The sequence below is a fragment of the Vulpes lagopus genome, chromosome 10 (genome assembly GCF_018345385.1).
Source record: "Vulpes lagopus strain Blue_001 chromosome 10, ASM1834538v1, whole genome shotgun sequence".
Lineage (NCBI taxonomy): Eukaryota > Metazoa > Chordata > Mammalia > Carnivora > Canidae > Vulpes > Vulpes lagopus.
The window spans coordinates 69,895,529-69,914,443 of NC_054833.1; the positions used below are offsets into that span (position 1 = coordinate 69,895,529).

Here is an 18,915-nt window from a genome sequence, read left to right on the forward strand (position 1 = left end):
TAGGATTCCTAGAATTGGAACTCAGTTCCCAAACCTTTGCTCTATCACCAATCCCCAAGTTGCTTTATTATCTTACTACATTTTTAGACATGTCTACATTTTTCTTAAGCAAGTTTTCCCTTGATCTGCAAAGTATTGTTGGGGGTGGGGGGTTCCTAGGTTCAGAAAAGGTAAGGAAGGAGCCCGAGGGAATACAGAATGAAATGTTGAGTGTCCTTTTTTTTTTCTTTCTTTTTAAGATTTTGCTTATTCATGAGAGAGACACAAAGAGAGAGAGGCAGAGACACAGGCAGAGGGAGAAGCAGGCTCCATGCAGGGAGCCCGACGTGGGACTCGATCCCGGGTCTCCAGGACCACACCCTGGGCCAAAGGCAGGGGCTAAACCGCTGGGCCGCCGGGGCTGCCCTGAGTGTTTCCTTTTGTCCACATATGCTTCTTCCGAAGGGCTTTCTGACTTTCTGCAAGGGAGACCAAAAGAGCCCCCAAGTGGGTCTCGACGCGTTCACGCCCCAGGACGACTTAGCCAGCCACCTGCTACCGAGGGGAGGACTGTTCGTACTTTGGCTGCGACTGTTATCCGGAGAATACGGCTTCCGGGCCCCCCGCCGCCAGCCTCCCCGGCGGAGGGTACGCGGCGGCGGGGAGACCCGGCTGACTCGCGCAGGCGCGATCCGGCCTCCGGCGCCCGGGGCTGTGCTGTGGCGCCGGGCGCCCCGCAGCCCCCGAGTGGTTCGGCCCTGGCCTGTCCTCCCTGTGCGCCCGAACTCAGGCTCGCCGCTGCCCCTGCTCCAGGCCTCCCCGGCCCCTGTCCAGGCCACCCCGGCGCGGCCCCTGCCCTCTGACCCGGCGTTGCATAATGCCCGAGCAAAGTCCCCGAGCGCGTGAAACCCGGCGTTCCTGCCCTTGGGCGGGGACGGGCGGCGACCGGGCGGGGAGCCGAGGCGGCGAGGGCGCAGCCGGCACCGTCCGCCGGCCCGGGCGCCGCGAGTCCCCCGGGAGCCAGCACCGCAGGCCCCCCGCGCCGCCAGGCCCGGCCGCCGCTCCCCTCACAGGCCGCCGCCGCCGCCGCCGCCGCCGCCGCCGCCGCGGCCATGGCGGAAGTTCATAGACGTCAGCATGCCCGGGTTAAAGGAGAAGCCCCCGCGAAATCCTCCACACACAGACATGAGGAGGAGCTGGGGATGGCGTCGGCCGAAACGCTGACGGTGTTCCTGAAGCTGCTGGCCGCCGGCTTTTACGGCGTGAGCTCCTTCCTGATCGTGGTGGTCAACAAGAGCGTGCTCACCAACTACAGGTAGGGCCGAGGCGGCGGCGGCGGCGGCCACGGCCGTGGGGAGGAGCGCGGCGGCGGCGGCGGCGGCGGCGGCGGCGGCGGGGCGCCGGCCCCCTGGACTTCGGCCGCTGAAGTTAAAGCTGAACAAAGTTGGGCGGGAGCTGGGGAGGAGGGCGGGCGGCGAACGCGCGGCCGGGGCGGCGGCGGGGCCGGCTCCGCGCGCGGGCCCGGGGTGCGGCTGCGGCTGCGGCTGCGGCTGCGGCTGCGGCGCCGGCTCCGCGCGCGGAGCTGCGGACGGTCCCGCGCGCGTTCCGCCCGCTGTGGGAAAGCGCCCGCCGAGCGGCGCCCTGGAAGGAAACCTGGCGGTTCGGAGCGGTGGAGCGGAGCTGCCCCGAGACTTTTGGCTCGTGGGCTGTGCCGGGGTGGGAGCCGAGCCCTCCGCGCGGTCGGGGCCGAGGGCCGGGGCTTCGGGGTCCCCGAGTTCGCTGACAGCCTCTGGGGACGTGCGCATCCTCCGGCTCGTTGAGGAAGATTCCGATCCTGTCACTGGGACCCTGAGGCAGAAGCAGAAGCATTTTTGTTTTAAAAGATGTGAACCAAAAAAAAAAAAAAAAAAAAGAAAAACCAAAAAATAAATAAATAAAGATGTGAACCATCGGGGAGACCTGCATCTTCCCTCCCTTGAAACGTCCGTTGCAGGCAGCTGACTGAAAATTGTGGACTCGGACAGGATGAGACAAGTGGCCGCCCGAGGCTACAAAATCAGCGGTGTTGCCTGACAACCAGCAAGGGATATTTTTTTCCCTCACGTTTTCATTTGCTTAAGGGGCAGACGTTGGTGTTTGTTTCAAAGTGCATTTTAAGGTTGCAGATGTGCGAATTGAATTCACAGAGCTGTGTTTGGCATTTTCTGACCCTGTATTTTTTTTTTTCTCTCTCTCTCTCTCTCTCTCTCTCGCTCTCTCTCTCTACCGTTTTGTAGATTTCCCTCCTCACTATGTGTTGGACTTGGCCAGGTTAGTTGGAATCTTCAGCATTACGTGGTTTATGTCGTTAGAACTTCTGTGTGTGTCTTTATATGTAGAACAGTGAATCTGTGTTCTCTGTTTACAGATGGTGGCCACAGTGGCAGTTCTCTGGGTGGGAAAGGCACTCAGAGTAGTCAAGTTTCCTGACCTTGACAGAAATGTACCTCGAAAGGTAAAAAACAAAACAAAACAAAAAACAAAAAAAAACTTTATTTTCTGAAAACCGTTCTATATTTTTATCAGTCCTCTGCATATTTAAAAATTGCAGTCACCCAGAGTGGGTATAGTGAAGGCAAAGAATAAATGGAGTAATATGTATCTTAAAAAGTCCTACCAATTCTTTAAAATTAAGGGAAGAAAGCCCTCAGAAATCTTGTGTTGTTTTAATTAATGAACACTTGTTGGGAGTATAGCTCTTTTGCATTTTCTGCATCCATCTAATCAAATCAGGTCAATGTATCCTGCATTCATTATTCCTTGGGTTTGTTTTCTTACTCTTCTCTCTGCCTCTGCTTGACTCCACATGAAGATGAAATACCTTTCCCTTTTCTGCTGACATTAGAGCCATGGGCTAATACAGTATCATATTTTAGAGCAAATGATGTTTCTATCTCATGTGATTTGATCATATTCATATTTCTGTTTCTTTTTTCTTCTCCATTCTTCCCTCTCTCTGCCATAGTAGTGCTGTTTATCCAGGAATAATGTTTTGTGAGTGCTTCATGGGGGCCAAAATTGTGTATGAGTTCTAATCTTATGTTTTAAGCAGAAAGAATTTGATCATATAAACAAAACTGTTATGTTTGAAAGGACTTTGTTTTAGCTATCTTTATTATTGAGCTCTGTTATCCCTTTTTAAATTTTCTAGACGTTTCCACTACCTCTACTATATTTTGGGAACCAAATCACGGGACTGTTCAGCACAAAGAAACTGAAGTATGGATAACTTTATTTTACTAGTGAGGTTAATATGTATTCTTAAAACTGTACTTGAATGTCAAATATTTAACACATTGTTATTGATTCTGGAAAATATGAAAGAACCAGAAAGCTTTTGTTAGTAAATAAGATTACACCAAAGGTTTTAGTTTAAATTCTCTTAAGTTTGAAGAGAAAGACTTTTTATGTGTTTTGGGTTTTTTACCCCCCCGCCCTTACTTTATTATAGAAGTCTTAAAATGTTGCAAATTGCTTATAGGAGATTTTCATTATTTTTCCAGACCTATAGTAGTGAAGACTATAGGCTAGGCTCCTGGGATTTTAATTCTTTAAATACAATTTATAAATACTATATTTTAGGCAAGTTCCTTAAAGCCAAATCAGAGGGTGGGTGTGAGAAATTTTGTAGTTTTTCTTTGAACATGATGTAGTTAAAATGACATCAGATGGAACTCTGATACAAATAGGATTAATATTATACCTATGATCATATCACTGTAGAGGCAGCATATTCACTTTTAGAAAGAAGCAATAGTTCTGTGCTCTGTGACCTTACTGTTTTATTATCCTCTAACCTCCTAATTCTTGGCTTCTCCACTTAAGGAGTATAGTGTGTAGGTGTTTGTGATATTAAAATTATACACATGGAGGTGTTTGTGATATTAAAATTATACACATGGAGAAGCCATTTAACAGAAATCCATGGTTTCACTACTTCCACTTAAGCTAACCCCTTGGCATATTAGATGATTATAAAACAGAATGGGGAGATTTCTGAGGATCAGAGACAAAACATTTTTCATTTCCTCTTTCTTCAGACTCAAGAAACCTTGCAGAGTAACCATAATGGTATCTCTGGGAGAGGGTTCATAGAAGTCAGATTTATCATGGGTGAGGGCATCCTTTTCCATCTCACTACCCACTTGGAAAGAAATGCAGACCTGCTGCAAAGTGCTGCTTGTATAGAATTTGCTCTTTTTCATCCACTGTCATGCATTTAGTCATCCATTCATTCATATCCTATCTTTGGTTGCCATCTAAGTATAAGGCACTTAGGAGGGAGATGAGATATATTCAGAAATAACTATATTGCAAGAGGCTGTGTGTTTGATTAGTGCAAGCAAGGTGCTCTGGTAATTTAGAGGAAGAAGAAAGTACTTCCACAAAAGGACAATCAAATATTTCATGGGGTGAGATTATCATAGATGCTCTTTGGAGGGTTGGAGATGCTGTGATTGGGGGGTGGGAAGTAAGATCAGTCTAGTAAAGAAGGAAGAAAGGAATCTTTTTCTTTTAAAAACTAACATGGTTACTGTTCAGGGGATTTGTATGATAAGTAGTGTAAAATAAAAAAGTGGCCATACTAGTCTTTGATAATAGCTATATGATCTCTACCACTTTTTATAGATAGCTTGGTGTTTCTCACTTCTAGTAGTTTTATAAAAGCAACTCTTTCAGGCTTTCAAGTAATAATTATTTCTAGAGAGAAATAAAAGCTGAATTCAATCACAGATTAATCAACATGGAACAGAATTAATCAGCATAATGGAAGGAAGAGATTAGCATTATTTTAGGGTATTTATATGGAGAGGTTTAGTTTAAAAAATAAATTCTTAAACTTTATTTTAACGAATTGTATTTTTTCCCTTTTTTTTTTTTCCAGCTTGCCAATGTTTACAGTTCTGAGAAGGTTCTCCATCCTGTTTACAATGTTTGCTGAAGGAGTTTTACTCAAGTGAGCCAAATTTCTGATATATTTAGTCCTAAACAGACCTTAGTCGTCTTGAAAAGGGTCCCAGTATATGCGAGATAGTAAAATTATCTGTCTTGTTTCTACTTTATCTTTTGAGAAGTTTATGCACTTACTTTTTTTACTGTAGGAGTTGATAGTTTATGGGAGGAGTAGTTGGGAAGATTATGAATTGAAGTTGGCATTTGTCTGAACATGAGATACACTTTCAGGAATTCCTATACCTACTGGTGCCATTGGGTGCTGGGTCAGAAACATCAGTATAGGTTTTATTTTATTTTTTTATTTTATTAAAAAAATTTTTTTTCAGTATAGGTTTTAAATAGTATTCCTGTCTTAGCTATTAATATTACAAATGTGTGTGACCTTTTTCTACTTAAATTCTGATTTACAAAGATTCAAGCTCAATAATAATAGTAAATATAAGAATAAGGAAAAAATGAGTATACTTTTTTGTTTAAGTTTTTGCTTCATCAAAAGGATTCTTTGAAATATCCAATTCCTTGAAAACATTTAAAATATGATGTTCATAGCTTTTTTAAGGAAAACACTTTTTCTGTCTATGTTGTAAGAATGAGTCTCTGCAAATAACTAAAGACACATGTATGCACTTTTTAAATTTTATTTTGTAGGAAGACTTTTTCTTGGGGTATTAAGATGACTGTATTTGCAATGATTATTGGAGCCTTTGTAGCTGCCAGGTAAGAATGTATTAAGACCACATTGGAAATTATCTATAATTATTGATAATAATCAATTACCAATAAAGAGAATTTTTATAGGCTAAGTAAGAATCATGTCTTTGAAAAGCATCCCAAAGACTCTTTGGAAAGTTAAATCTTTTGGGCCATATTAAGGTCAAGGCTGGCAAAACCTGATTCTTCTACTTACTGAGCACATACCATATGTCACGTAGTATGTTTGGCATTTTACACGTATTTATGCATTCTTTACAACACCTCTGAAAGATATGGGTATAATTTTCCTATTTTTAGTTGAGGAAACTGAAAGCTAAGTTCAGAAATTTGGTCAAGGTTACACAGCTAGTAAATGGCAGTGCTGGAATTTGAATTTGTGTCTGACTCCAAAGCCTGTGTACTTTTTAAATCGTGTGCTATTCTTTTACTTTACATAGCGCTAAAAAAATAGTGTCTCAGAAAAGACAAATGATAATGAATTATTTGCCATGTGGTGGAATAATAAATAATAGAATTTCTTTATTTGGCCTCACCTAAGATCTATCACAAATGCCGTAACTTAGATCTTCTGTTAAATTACCGAAGCTTTTTTCCATTGTGCTTAAGTTTCAGTTTTAAAATGCAGGGAGAAAAATGTATGCCCAAAGACTCCTAAAATTAGTGTGATGGCTAGAAGCTTTGTACATTTTACTTAGCCCGGGGCAGGCATATACGGGTTTGCTAATACCACAGATTCTGTCCGACGTAGATTTTCTGTCTGGGACTTCAGTGTGCTTCTAATGGTTTGGCTCATTTACCTTCATCATTCCTGTGGTAGAGGCGGGGGGGAAATATTCTAAGTCAAATTCCACCCTAAATCTCCAAGTAAAATTTCATTCTTAAAAAAAAAAAAAAAAGAAAAAAAAGAAAAGGAAAAGGATAGAAAAATTGGTTACTAGAATTTAGTTATATAGCTGACTGTTTTTCCCTTTAGGTAATATCACCTTCTTGAAGAAATATTTTATATGAGCCTTTAACCTCTTTGAAGCATTTCCTTAAAGCTGTGGGATCCAGAATTGAACCAAACAACAGGAGTTCCTCAGGGCCAACCCTGGCCTGCAAAAAGTTTCTGAGGAGGCTTGCTCTCTGGATCAGCCTTATCTAATCAGAACCTTTTACTTGGGAAGGAGTTTGGGCAGAGGGAGTCTGAAGTTAGAAGGTTGTCAGGCTGCTTGGAAGAGGGGATATACATTAGGCTAGTTCTACCTAAAATTGCAGGGACACAGAGTTCTTCAGATGTCGATGCCATGTACTAGTTTAGCTAGCTTAGTTAGCTAGTTTTGCACAATCACAGGATATTGGGCCGCTATTTAACTAGGGTGCTAAAGTATACTGAAGGCATAGATTTTCATTATTCAGTTTACTAAGTTTTTATCTTTTGTCTGTTGCTCAGCTAAATACTAGAAGTCTTCAGTTTCCCAAATCCTGCCAGTTATATCTCATAGGCTTTCTAAGCAACTGTTTAAGTAATTGAGTTCCTGCTATGTGCTTAGACACTACTGTAGCTTGATCTCAGAACTCACTACAATCTATGCTTCCGAAATTCTACACAGTAACCCAGTCACCTGTATAGCTTGCCTTTTGTGTGAATGAATCCTTGGAAAATGACTTGTTAACAACTTCATTTTTTTGGTTTCCTTCTCTTTGAAATTGAGCTCTGATGCCTTCTTCCTGCTTCAGATGTAATTATAATGGTGAATTTTACTTGTTCTTGTTGTCTGACTTTGAATTCAGAGCAGCGTGCTGTTAACTGACATGATCAATTATTGCTAATGATTGTGTTTAAGTATTAGTATTTCTCGTTTCTGAAGATTTCCCTATTGAGTATGAAATTGCAAATTATCACCAGGAATCAAGAAATACTGATAGCCGATAAAATGCCTAATGTTCACTTACCTTGATAAGAATATGTTCTTTCATTTATTGAACTTCGGACCTTTTTAAAATTACATGCTTGTTCTTTAAATGTAAGTTATTAAAGTGTTGCTTGTGTTTTACAGCTCTGATTTGGCATTTGATCTGGAAGGATATGTTTTCATTCTGATAAATGATGTCCTGACAGCAGCAAATGGCGCATATGTAAAACAGAAACTAGATTCAAAAGTAGGTAGCAGTCTAAATCTTTAAGAGATGTTTACTGATGTTGGGAGTGGAAATGTCAATTTGTCAGGAAAAAAGCAGGGAATAAAGAAAAATACTTTAGGAGAAATGGGAAAGATCTAGGGATCTCTAAGGATACAATGCCTGTACTTTGCTACTCACATAAGGAACTTTTTCAGTTATAAATTAGCAAGTAGATATTATTGTTAGCTTTTCTGGAAGAGATTGAGTGACTGTTGACTTTGGGAGAGGGGTGTTCATTTCAGAAAAGTGTCATAAATGTTCATGGCTATGTTCTAGAGGAGTTGGTGAGGGACCTGGACAAGAAAGAAATATCTGGAAACCCTTGAGCAGAATTGAGAAGTGAGTGTCAAGAGGGGCTGCAGAACAAGAACAGACTTTGTGTATTTGTCCCACAAATAATGGGAAACTTTAGGGAGCATTAGGATTGCTCTCTCTTAGGAGTAATACTGAGTTCTTTGGCCTAGATCTCATATATATGAACTTTACATATCCAGCTCTTTTCTCTTAACTTGCATCATGCACACAAAGGCTTTACAGATATTTTTTGTTAGTCTACTATATACTTTGAATTATATACATATTCAATTTCAATTTTAAGTTAAGCCAGACCATCAGAAAGCAGAAAATTTGAGTCATACTGCTTTCACCGCATTATGGTATAAATTTGCATTATTGTAAGCAGCTACATGGGGACACCTGGGTGGCTCATTGATTGAGCGTCTGACTTTTGGTTTCAGCTCAGGTCACGATCTCGGGGTTGTCATATTGAGTTCCATGTGGGTTCTGCACTGAGTGGGGAGTCTGCTTGGGGTTCTCTGCCTATCCCTCCCCACCCCCAACTCCCACTCCACTCAGAGGCATGAGCTGTTTCTCTCTCTTAAATAAATAGGTAAATAAATCTTTAAAAAAAAGCCTCTGTGTAGAACTCAGCTGCATATATCATAGGGTTATTATTATTGAAGGAGCTGTCCTTTCTATTATGATGTATCCTGTGTAAGGACCCACATGAGATTTCATAGATGCTACCATAGTTTTTCCTGAACAGTGGTGTATTTTTATCTTATAATTAAATCTTGCAACTGACTATGACTTTATCTTATTTCCTTACCTGTGTTTTCTAAGCCACATAACTTACCTGCTTTGTTTTTAGTCTGCTCTATTTATGTGCGTTATTTCTAAAACTACTTCAGGTCATTTTTTTGAGTTGAGATCATAAATACTAATGCCCAACTATTCAAAAGTAGTATTAGTGTCAAGTTGGTATTGTCTTGGCAGGGGGCTTTTCCTTCTCCATAAAGAACCATAGAGTGAATGCCCATCCCAGTAGCTTTTGTTATTCTCAGAGAAGGTTTATTTTGAAGCTCTTTGAAGAAATAGGGTCAATGAAGATTGTTTCCAACAAATTTTCCTTAAGTATGACTTTGTGTTTTGTTCTCAATTTATTTGTCTTGACAATTTTGTATGATGATTGTGTCTTAATTAGACATTTTTATCTTTTTGAAATAGCTAGATAAAAGGGAGCAGTTGGAAATAGTTGTACTCTGTATTTTCCTCAGCCCATTTGCTGCTTTGGAAAATAGGTACCAGTAATAACATTTGGTTTGTCCAGCAGCCTCACCTGTATAAAACAGTATTGTCCAATGGAATTTTCTGTGTTGATGGAAATCTTCTATATCTCTACTGTCCATTAACAGTAGCCACTAGTCTCGCGTGGCTGTTGAGCACCGAATAGATGACTGCCACAACTGAGGAACTAAATTTGTTGTTTAATTATAATTAAATTGAAATAACTGAATATGGCTGGTGGCTACAGTATAGGATAGCACAGTCTAGAGTACATCTCTGACTGATGGGGCATCTCTTGTTAAGGTTGTTTTCTGTGGGGGATCCCTGGGTGGCTCAGTGGTTTGGCGCCTGCCTTTGGCCCAGGGCGTGATCCTGGAGTCCTGGGCTCGAGTCCTGCTTCAGGCTCCTGGCATGGAGCCTGCTTCTCCTTCTGCCTGTGTCTCTGCCTCTCTCTCTCTCTCTCTCTCTCTCTGTGTGTGTCTATCATGAATAAATAAATAACTAAATCTTTAAAAAAAAAAAAAGGTTGTTTTCTGTGATGGTTTTTCTCTTGCTGCTTTAGAAATGAGGCACATCTTTTCATTGATGCTTGTGGTGGCCTTGGCAATTAGTTATTTGGTTTATCTGAAAGGCAGTATGCCTGCCCCAAGATGCTGTTAATCGGAAGTGTTGGGCACCTGGGTGGCTCAGTGGTTGAGTGTCTGCCTTTGGCTCAGGTTGTGATCTTGAGGTCCTGGGATTGAGTCCTGCATCAGGCTCCCCTCTGGGAACCTGCTTCTCCCTCTGCCTATGTCCCTGCCTATGTCTCTCATGAATAGATAAAATAAAATCTTTAATAAATAAATATATCAGAAGTGTTATTTCCTATAATTTCAGGACTGCTTAAATCATGGTTCTTTGAGCATAAGTCATGTGGCATAAAGACTTAGTGCTACATTTAACAGAAATGTTAAAACATTTCTAACTTTAAAGAAATAATGCAGATAATACACATTTATAATGAGAGTAGAAGAAACATATAAGTAAGGGGAAGAAAATCTAAATCTCCCTTAATTCTACTATCAAGTGAGCAGCACAGTTTTAGAGGATAAGTATGTGTATGTGTATGTAGACACTTTGTAAAATTTTAAATGAAAACCAATATATAATGTTTTCTAGTTTATATTTTTCAGTACAGTTTCATGAACATCTTTTCTTGTCAGTATCTAACATTTTTAGTGTTTGCATAATATTTCATTGTAGTATCCTCATCTAATCAAGTAGTTTTTTATTGTTGGATATTTGTTTCCAGTTTTTCAAAGTAGCTTTTGAGAAGGTAGTTTGACTTTTCATATCATTCAATTCTCTCACCACAGAAGTTAAGCAAATATCATGCCCCCATCTTCACTACTCAGTACTTCATCCCCCTGTTGCTTTGGTCAAACTCTGACCTACCTTTTCAGGTGACTGCTTCTGGCTGAATGTCTTAGAAGAGTGTGAATTAAAAGTGGGAAGTGAGCCCAGACTACTTATAGGCTCCCTATGTTGAAGATGTATGTGGTTCTTTTGTTCCTTCCCAATAACCGAGGGCACAACAAACTATACTTTTGGGAATTGTATATAGAGTAATCTTAATTTTCATTGTACTTCACATATATTTTTGTAAATACTTCACTGGCAAGTTATGTCTATCTGTGTTGGCCTAGGTGTGAGTGTATGTGTTGGTATCTACCTATCTCTCTTAAATGGGACTTTTTTATGGTTCTGAAAAGTTCAAGACTTACTTGATTTTTTATTTAGTTCTGGATAGGAAAGGGCCTCAGGATTGTGTTTTTATAGAAAGACATGTATGTATTCAAAATAACCTCTTCCCGGGACCCCTGGGTGGCTCAGTGGTTGAGCATCTACCTTTGGCTCAGGGCATGATCCCGTAGTCCCAGGATCGAGTCCAGCATTGGGATCCCTACGGGGAGCCTGCTTCTCCCTCTACCTATGTCTCTGCCTCTGCCTCTCTCTGAATAATAAGAGAATAATAAATTCTCTTATTCATGAGAATAAGTAAATAAAATCTTAAAAAAAAACAAAAACAGAATAACCTCTTTCCTGATAGTTGAGGTAGCTAGTTTTGAGGTAGCTAGTTGGTGTTATTTTTTTATTTCCCTGATTTTAAGCACTCAAAGTATTTACTTTGAATTAATTTAAAATCTTGTATGTTTGTGTGTGTGTTTTTTTTTTCCTTTTGAAAGCTTAGGTTACTTCATGTTTGCCAAACTTATGACTTAGCTGATTCACTCTCTATATTTTGGGGGAGGGGTGTGTGTGTATGTGTGAGTAGTAAGAGTGGTATTCTGTATAAGGTTGTGTATTTCTTTCTGCTAGAACCAAATGAAACACCTAATTATTTACTATTCCAGGAGCTGGGAAAATATGGTCTGCTCTATTACAATGCACTGTTCATGATTCTGCCCACTCTGGCCATTGCCTATTTCACAGGAGATGCGCAAAAGGTAGGACTTGCTAATTATGATTTAATGGCTTATTTTTTGAGCTGTATTATTACTTATGTCCACAAGATAGACTGTGGGGTTGTTAAAAAGGGATGTGCTTCTTGAGTGACCAAAAACAGAGTTTATTTTTTTAGCTTGCTAATGTCATGCTAACCTTTTTTCTTGGCATAAGTATTGGATAGTACTAAAATGACTCAAAATAGCTTTGGCTGTTAACATAAAAAGAGTGCATGCCAACTAGTGTACTTCTCTTACGTGTCAAAAGGCTAGAGGAAGGGAATTTTTACATTTCTACTAAACTACAAAGTAAGAATAGTGGTAGATTATCCTCGAAAAACAAAAAACCTTAAACTAGTAGAATTCTTCAAACCTAAACAGAATGCTTGGCTTTCTGGAAGTTCTCTATTGTGTTGTACTGTTGTCATGCTGGCTTAAATCCCAAACTGGGTTTTTTCCTCAGGAGATATTTAGCACCATATGGTAACTTAACTGTGTAAATAGCAACTATAGTTTACTCATTTTCTAAAATTATTACCTAAATAAACCCATAATAGAGTAGCAAAATGAATCTACATAAGAATTTTTCTTAAGGGAAAAAAAAGAATTTTTCTTTAAAATAAACCCATATTCATAGGAGAAAAATTGATACCACTTTGTTAGAGTTCACAAAATTTTACAAACTAAATGGAAACCTAGAATTTTGCCAAATTTCTGTAACAAGATTTCATCTAATGATGCCTCTGGCTAATAAATGTGTTGGTTATTTACTCTTATGACAGTGACAGTTCTCACATATCAGTGGCAGCCAAAATAAAGAAAAGTTTTGAAATTAGATTATTAAAAAATTGTTATTCTATCAAAGATAGGAAAAGACCGTATAAAGCTTATAAAGGTGCTTTGTTTTATTCATAAAAAACTGGTATAGATCATCTTGAACATCTATAAATGCTTTAGTGAACTGTGACCTGGCTGCCAGCAGATCTAAAAGTGACTCCAAAGTAGGAAATGGAGCTGTTGCTCTGTCTAATAAAGAGTGTTGAATAAGTATTTTGTGACTGTGAAAAAAGTGGGAAGAGAAACTAGTATTTATTGAGTTCCTATTATGTGCTAGTGACATACATAATATAAATGTAGTCCCCACAACAGTTCCAGAAAGTTTGAATTATCTCTGTTTTACCAACGTGGAAATAAGGGTTCGGAAAGACTTGGTCCCTTGTCCAGTGCCATACTTGTCAGTGGATAGAGTCAGGGTTTAAACTCAGGCCTACCTCCAGAGGCCCTGGTCTTTCCATGGTGTTCTTCCTCTCTCTAGGCAGGAAGTACCTATTACTCTTTAGCTTTGGGGCAAGAATGTAATGTAAAGTAACCAGGCCCCACATGGCAGCCTGGCTAATTCCAAATCTTGAGGCCAATCTGTACCTGAGAAAGTTGGAAGAATTAATGTGGTTAGGTATTTTATAGACTTGGCAAAGATACGATTCTCATTAATTTGAAGCTTTGACTAGTAGCTTGTAGCTACTTGAAAAAATTGACCAAAGGAGATATTTCTTCATTCCAGAGTGATGATCATTTAACTAGAAGTTATCTGCCAGGTTATAGCGTAATTCACGCATATTTGAAAGTTCAGTAACATTGAACTGGAAATGCTTCAGTTTAATTGAGAATGTTTTCTCAGAGTGAAAAAGTTGCTTTATCACCTATATGAGGATAAGATTTAGATTTTCCTCTTATTCTTTTCTTCTTTTTTATGCAGAAGAGTAGAATTTGAGTAATTTTTTTGTGGTTTCCAACGAAAGTGCCAGGCCAAGGTCAAGAAAAGCTTATTTTGGAAGAAATTTTTTTAAGAATGACAGAGGTCACCTAAATACTTTTCAAATTGGTATGATAAACTTAGTGGAAGCTGAATTTATTGTTCTGTGATCAAACCCTGTCAATGTTTTTGGTTTCACATTAATGTTTATCCTCATTCTTACTAATATTGTTCTTATAAAATGTTTACTGGGGCCACACTGGCAGTCTTACAATATCATGCTTTTTTTCTTAACATTCTCTTCTTTACATGGTATCATTCTGACATTCTTAAATAGTTAAGTGTTACCATACATCTTGCAGTTTCAGGCTTAGGTGATAAGAAAAAAAAAAGATGAATTAGATGGTTTTCTTGCCTTTGAGGACCATACAGTTGTCTTGGGGAGTAGACATGTCAACATCAGGGCAATAAACAGTTGTAAGTTCTGTGGGAAAAGTGTTTTGGGGATATCATGAGATATAATATGGAAGTGGGTCAATTTTGTCTCCTTGTAGGGGATGAGATGCCTCGTGGAGGTTTGCCTACAAACAAAATTAAAATATAGGTGATATGAATAATCAGTGTTGTTTTGGTAGGCTATAAAATACATTTGAAACTTAGGAAGTGAGAATTCTGTTTGACTCTGTTCCTGAATTCCTTGCGTGCTTGTAAGACACATTACTGCAATTTCATTTTAAGTTCAATACAGATGAGTATTTCTGAGCATCTTCATTATGCTAAGAAAGCTCTATGTTAAGTTCTCTTGGGAATATATGAGAACTATGACATACTCCTTGTCATACAAGGAAAACTTGGCATGCTACAGAGATGGCATAAAATCTAGCACCAAAGTACCTGCTTGTCAGTCAGTACAATACATGTTTAGGTTCGGAAGAAATTGGTGTGGGTTGAATATCAAGATTGGCTTTTTAGGGTTTGGTTTTCTTATCTACTAACTGCAACAAGTAATGCTAACCTGTTCTGGGAGTGGTTAGAGATATAATTTAGGTATTTGAATGATTTACTTTTATTAACCACCACAGAGACAATGTGTGGAAGCCACAGATGACCTGACACATCTAAGAGGTTCATTGTTCCATAAGAGGTCACAGTTTTACTTCCTCCCCTGGAAGATTCAGTTTCATAGTAGTCAGTAGGCTGTCTGTCTGAAGTCGTGGCAAAAAGGATTTCATATTACAGAAGGGATATATGGCAGGATTTGGGGTAAGAATTCTAGTAAGTAGGGTTCATTTTCATTGTACCTTTTAAACTTGTGCTTTTCCTTCAAGATACATATGTGTATAAGTAGACATTCCTGTATGTGCATGTATTTTTCTTAAGAATGAACTCTCTTCATGAGGCAATCTATCATTAAATAAAGCTGTTCCCATATTAACAATTTGAGGCTACTTTTGGCCTTTAGGAAGACTTTACTTACAGGGTATGATGCCTTGTATCTGACAAGATACTTTCGCATAAATCATTTTCCCTGATTCTCATTGCATACCTATGAGGTAGGTTGTTGTTTGATTTATAGAGGTTAAGGACATGGTTAAGGCTCCGCAGTGGCAGACATTAGAACTAGAATCAGTCTGACTCCAGATAGATCTCTTACTGTTAGCATAACTACAACTCTCAGAGTCATTTGCTACCTCTCTGACTTATATTTTATCCCTGTTTGGGAGTTTGTGCAGGGCTTTCTTACAGAAAAAGCCACTGAATGTGAGAAATACCTTCAGAGTAGTATTAGAAGTACAGTTTCTGCAACTTGGCCTTGTTGTTACTTAATCTTTTACAAATAATCATATTGCTTTTGTTCAACAAATATTTACTAAGTGTTCTGAGTGCTTTACTCAGGTGCTGTTCTAAATTTAAAAAAAAAAAAAAAAAAGGAAAAGAAAGGACAAAAGACCTGTCCCTGCTTAAAGGAGCTTGCAATCCATTGGGTGAGATCAACTAAACATAAATTGTATAATAAGAACTATGAGGAGAAATAGAACAAGGAGGAGAGTGATTGAGGAAGTGCTACTTGGGATAAGGTAGTTAGGGAAAGCATCTTTATCAGTTTCATTTGAGCAGGCATTGAATTGAATGGACTGAGAGTAGTTTGTGTGGCTCTTTAGAAGGAGTCCTCTGGTTGGAGGGGAAAACAGGTTCTAAGTGCTAAGGTAGGAGTGCTCAGATTGTTTACAAGAAGCATTTTTTGAGTAGGTGATTACCAGGAAGATCAAGGTGGACCTTGAAGGATGTGGAGGAAGAGAAACAAAAGGTATGCTCCAGGTGGAACTAATACCATGAGCATAGGCATTGCTCTTCAGTATGCTTAGGCAGTGGCAGTCAATGACATTAGAGACCTTCAAAGAGACCTTAGAGTACGTCTGGTTCAAGCTTCTTTCACAGTTGGGGGAATTGGGGCCCAGAGAGGGCTCAGACTAGAACTCTGATTTTCTGACCATGACCGTTATTCTCGCTTTTCCCACCACATCACACTCTTCTTTTATCTAATTTGGGACAAATGCTAGATATTGGAATTTAAAATTTACTCTGCAGATATGATGAGTCCCTAAGAGTTTGTGATATAAGAGGTACAATGGAAACATTGGGGGTAGAATGCAGAAGCAACATCTAATTAGATGAAACAGTAACATCCAGTTCTGCCCTTGACCACTGCCTGATTTTGGACAAGTCCCTTCTGCTTCCTCACACTGCTTTGTCATGTATAAACTGAGTAGGTTATATCAATGAGTTGGCTAGTTTTTTAGGTAGGGCCCCTTCTGGGCTGAGACAGAATTTCTGAGGAGCAGAAGACCTGCCGGTGTGAAGACTAGGCTGCTTCTGTTCTGATGGTTGGCGTGAGCCCAGCTGCTCCCTGACTCCTGAATACCAATGCTTATAAACTTGCTCTCATTTGTTGGACTCCTGGCTTTCTTGACCCAGAGCCATTTTGCATGGAAGCTCTGTATGTGTTACGTGAAAAGATCAACAAGGTAAATTTGTGTAGCACGGTGTAAAATTGTGTTATGGTATACTACATTTTGAATAAAATAGAAAGGGAAAATAAGACTATATATATATATACATTTTATTCACTAATTTAAGTAAAGAGACTCTGGAAGAATATATATGAAACAAATAAAATAACCACCAATTCCTGTGTGAGAATGTGTGTGAGAAGAGAGTAAGTATAGAACAGGAATGAGAGGGAGACTTCTCACTATTTATCTTTTTATAATTTTTGATTATAGAGCCATCTAGGTATATTTTAAATTATATTTTATAAAAGGAACAGTAAGAAAAGGATAACGTTTTTCTATAAATAATGAGTATCTTATGATGAATCCCTGTTTAAAATAACTGGGTGTGGTGAGACAAATTAATTTGTTCTCATTATTCAGAGTTGCAGACCCTTGACCTAGGATGCAAATAGAAGCAAAATCATGTCCAAATTATTTTTCTCAAGATCTCACTGTTAACTTTAGGAGGCAGAAGAGGGAAAAGTTCCCTGTGTTAGGACAGGAATCCAGTAAGAAGGCTCTGAAAGTTCAGCTCCCCAGGGAGGCAGGAGTTCTGAGGAGCAGTTAATAGGGCTGACATATGACATAGTTTTTAAGGAAGAATTGAAGGCCAAGGAAGGAAAAGCCTAAATTACTATAAAAATTGAAAAGCAGGATCCAATTGAACAACTTATCCCAGTGAGTGCTTAATGCAAGTCCTTGGCAAAGTTTTCTGAGAGGCCAAACGTGTGTGTGTCTGTGTGTCTGTGTGTCTGTGTGTCTGTGTGTCTGTGTGTGTGTAATTTTTTAAGAAGTTTATTCAAGGTTCTCAAAGTCCTAGCTTTACCAGAAACCAATGAACCAATGTAGTCAACATTTAGTTTTTTAAAATGTGTCTTCTAATACTAAAACATTCTCTTTCTTAAGAAACTGTGCATTTAAAAGCCAGGTCACTGTTAATAAAGGATATCTTGTTAACATAGATAAAGGTCAATCAAGCATCAGTTGACTAATGGCTTTCCAAAGTGTCAGTTAGGAAAGACTGTGTTTGAACTTGTTAGTTGTTTCCTCCAAAAGGGACTGCCTGCAGCACAAAGCCAGTGATTCACAGTTACAGGAACTGGAGCCTGGCTTTTTGACAGTATACCCTGCTAGGTGTTCTCACGTAGGGATGGAGGAACAGACCCCTTGCTGTAGATCTCACAAGGCCAGTACTGTAGTCACTGGTACATTGTATAATGTCTTCATTATATCACTGGTTAAATTACATGGCTCAGATGAGTTTTACAGGAAAAGTTGCTGCATGGATGGTTTACATGGAGGTGTCTCTTACTAAGCATTGCTGACTAAACAATGAAGAATTTTAGGCTGTTGGTTTAGCCTGTCCAGAGGTTATTAATTTTTTCTGCATTACTCTGTAGACCATACAGACTGATTCTCAAACCCTGAATTATTTTTTCCTCCTAGACAAGTCCCTTCTGCTTTCTGGGTGTTAGTATCCTCATACGTAAAATAAGGGGGATGTGTCAGTTCTTCTTCAGTTAGGAGTGACTTTCTCTTTGCCCTATATGTTGTTTGACTGACAAACTAATGTGTTTAGCCATTCTTACCTTTGAGGGTATGCCTTTTTTCAAATAATAGTAAAAGACCCTATTAATAAGCTGGATTGTGTGGTTTTGTTATAATACATAGATTTTATATAAGTGGCAGAGCCTCACAAGAAAAGATAGTGAAGGTATCTGGGTTCCAGTTCCTTGTTGGAGCTAGAAGCAGGACGAGGTGGAGCAGAAGTGGTGGCTAGTAGTTAGAGTAGTGTAGAGGATAGGGTGGGTAACCCAGGACCGCTGGCTCTGTGAACTTGTCTGACTTTTGCAGGGTAGGCAGGCAGCCATGGAGGCCATTTGCTCTACAGACATTATCTTCTGCCTTAGTACGTTTCCTAGCAGTTTACTTTCTAGGATAAGATTTCAATTTTTTTCTCGGTAGTGTCTTGGGAAAAGAATTTTCCAAATAGAATGCTTCTTTAACATAAAGGCTTAAGAGTAAGTGATTTGTAAACAGGTTTCAAAACTTGTAAGGCATCAAAACGTGTAAAAAATATTCATGCAAAAAAAATATTCATGCTTTGGATTCTATCTCAAATCTCAATTAAGTTGGTGACTGCTTATTAGCAAATTTTCACAGGAGTGAGAATGATTATGTCTAAGACTCCAGTGTACACTGAAATTAG

At 39.4% G+C, this 18,915-nt stretch overlaps 1 protein-coding gene across 3 annotated transcripts in view; it reads left to right on the plus strand.

Moving 5' to 3' along the window:
- Window positions 1–948: 948 nt before the first annotated feature.
- Window positions 949–18,915, plus strand: part of SLC35D1 (solute carrier family 35 member D1) — a 51,576-nt gene continuing 33,609 nt past the window's right edge. For all 3 annotated transcript variants that reach the window (XM_041770389.1, XM_041770388.1, XM_041770387.1), the window contains exons 1-8: window positions 949–1,294; window positions 2,256–2,289; window positions 2,387–2,473; window positions 3,170–3,237; window positions 4,904–4,975; window positions 5,623–5,691; window positions 7,728–7,830; window positions 11,811–11,903. In XM_041770389.1, coding sequence (XP_041626323.1) covers window positions 1,092–1,294; window positions 2,256–2,289; window positions 2,387–2,473; window positions 3,170–3,237; window positions 4,904–4,975; window positions 5,623–5,691; window positions 7,728–7,830; window positions 11,811–11,903 — 729 coding nt within the window. In that variant the 5' untranslated portion in view covers window positions 949–1,091. The remainder of the gene's footprint in view (window positions 1,295–2,255; window positions 2,290–2,386; window positions 2,474–3,169; window positions 3,238–4,903; window positions 4,976–5,622; window positions 5,692–7,727; window positions 7,831–11,810; window positions 11,904–18,915) is intronic.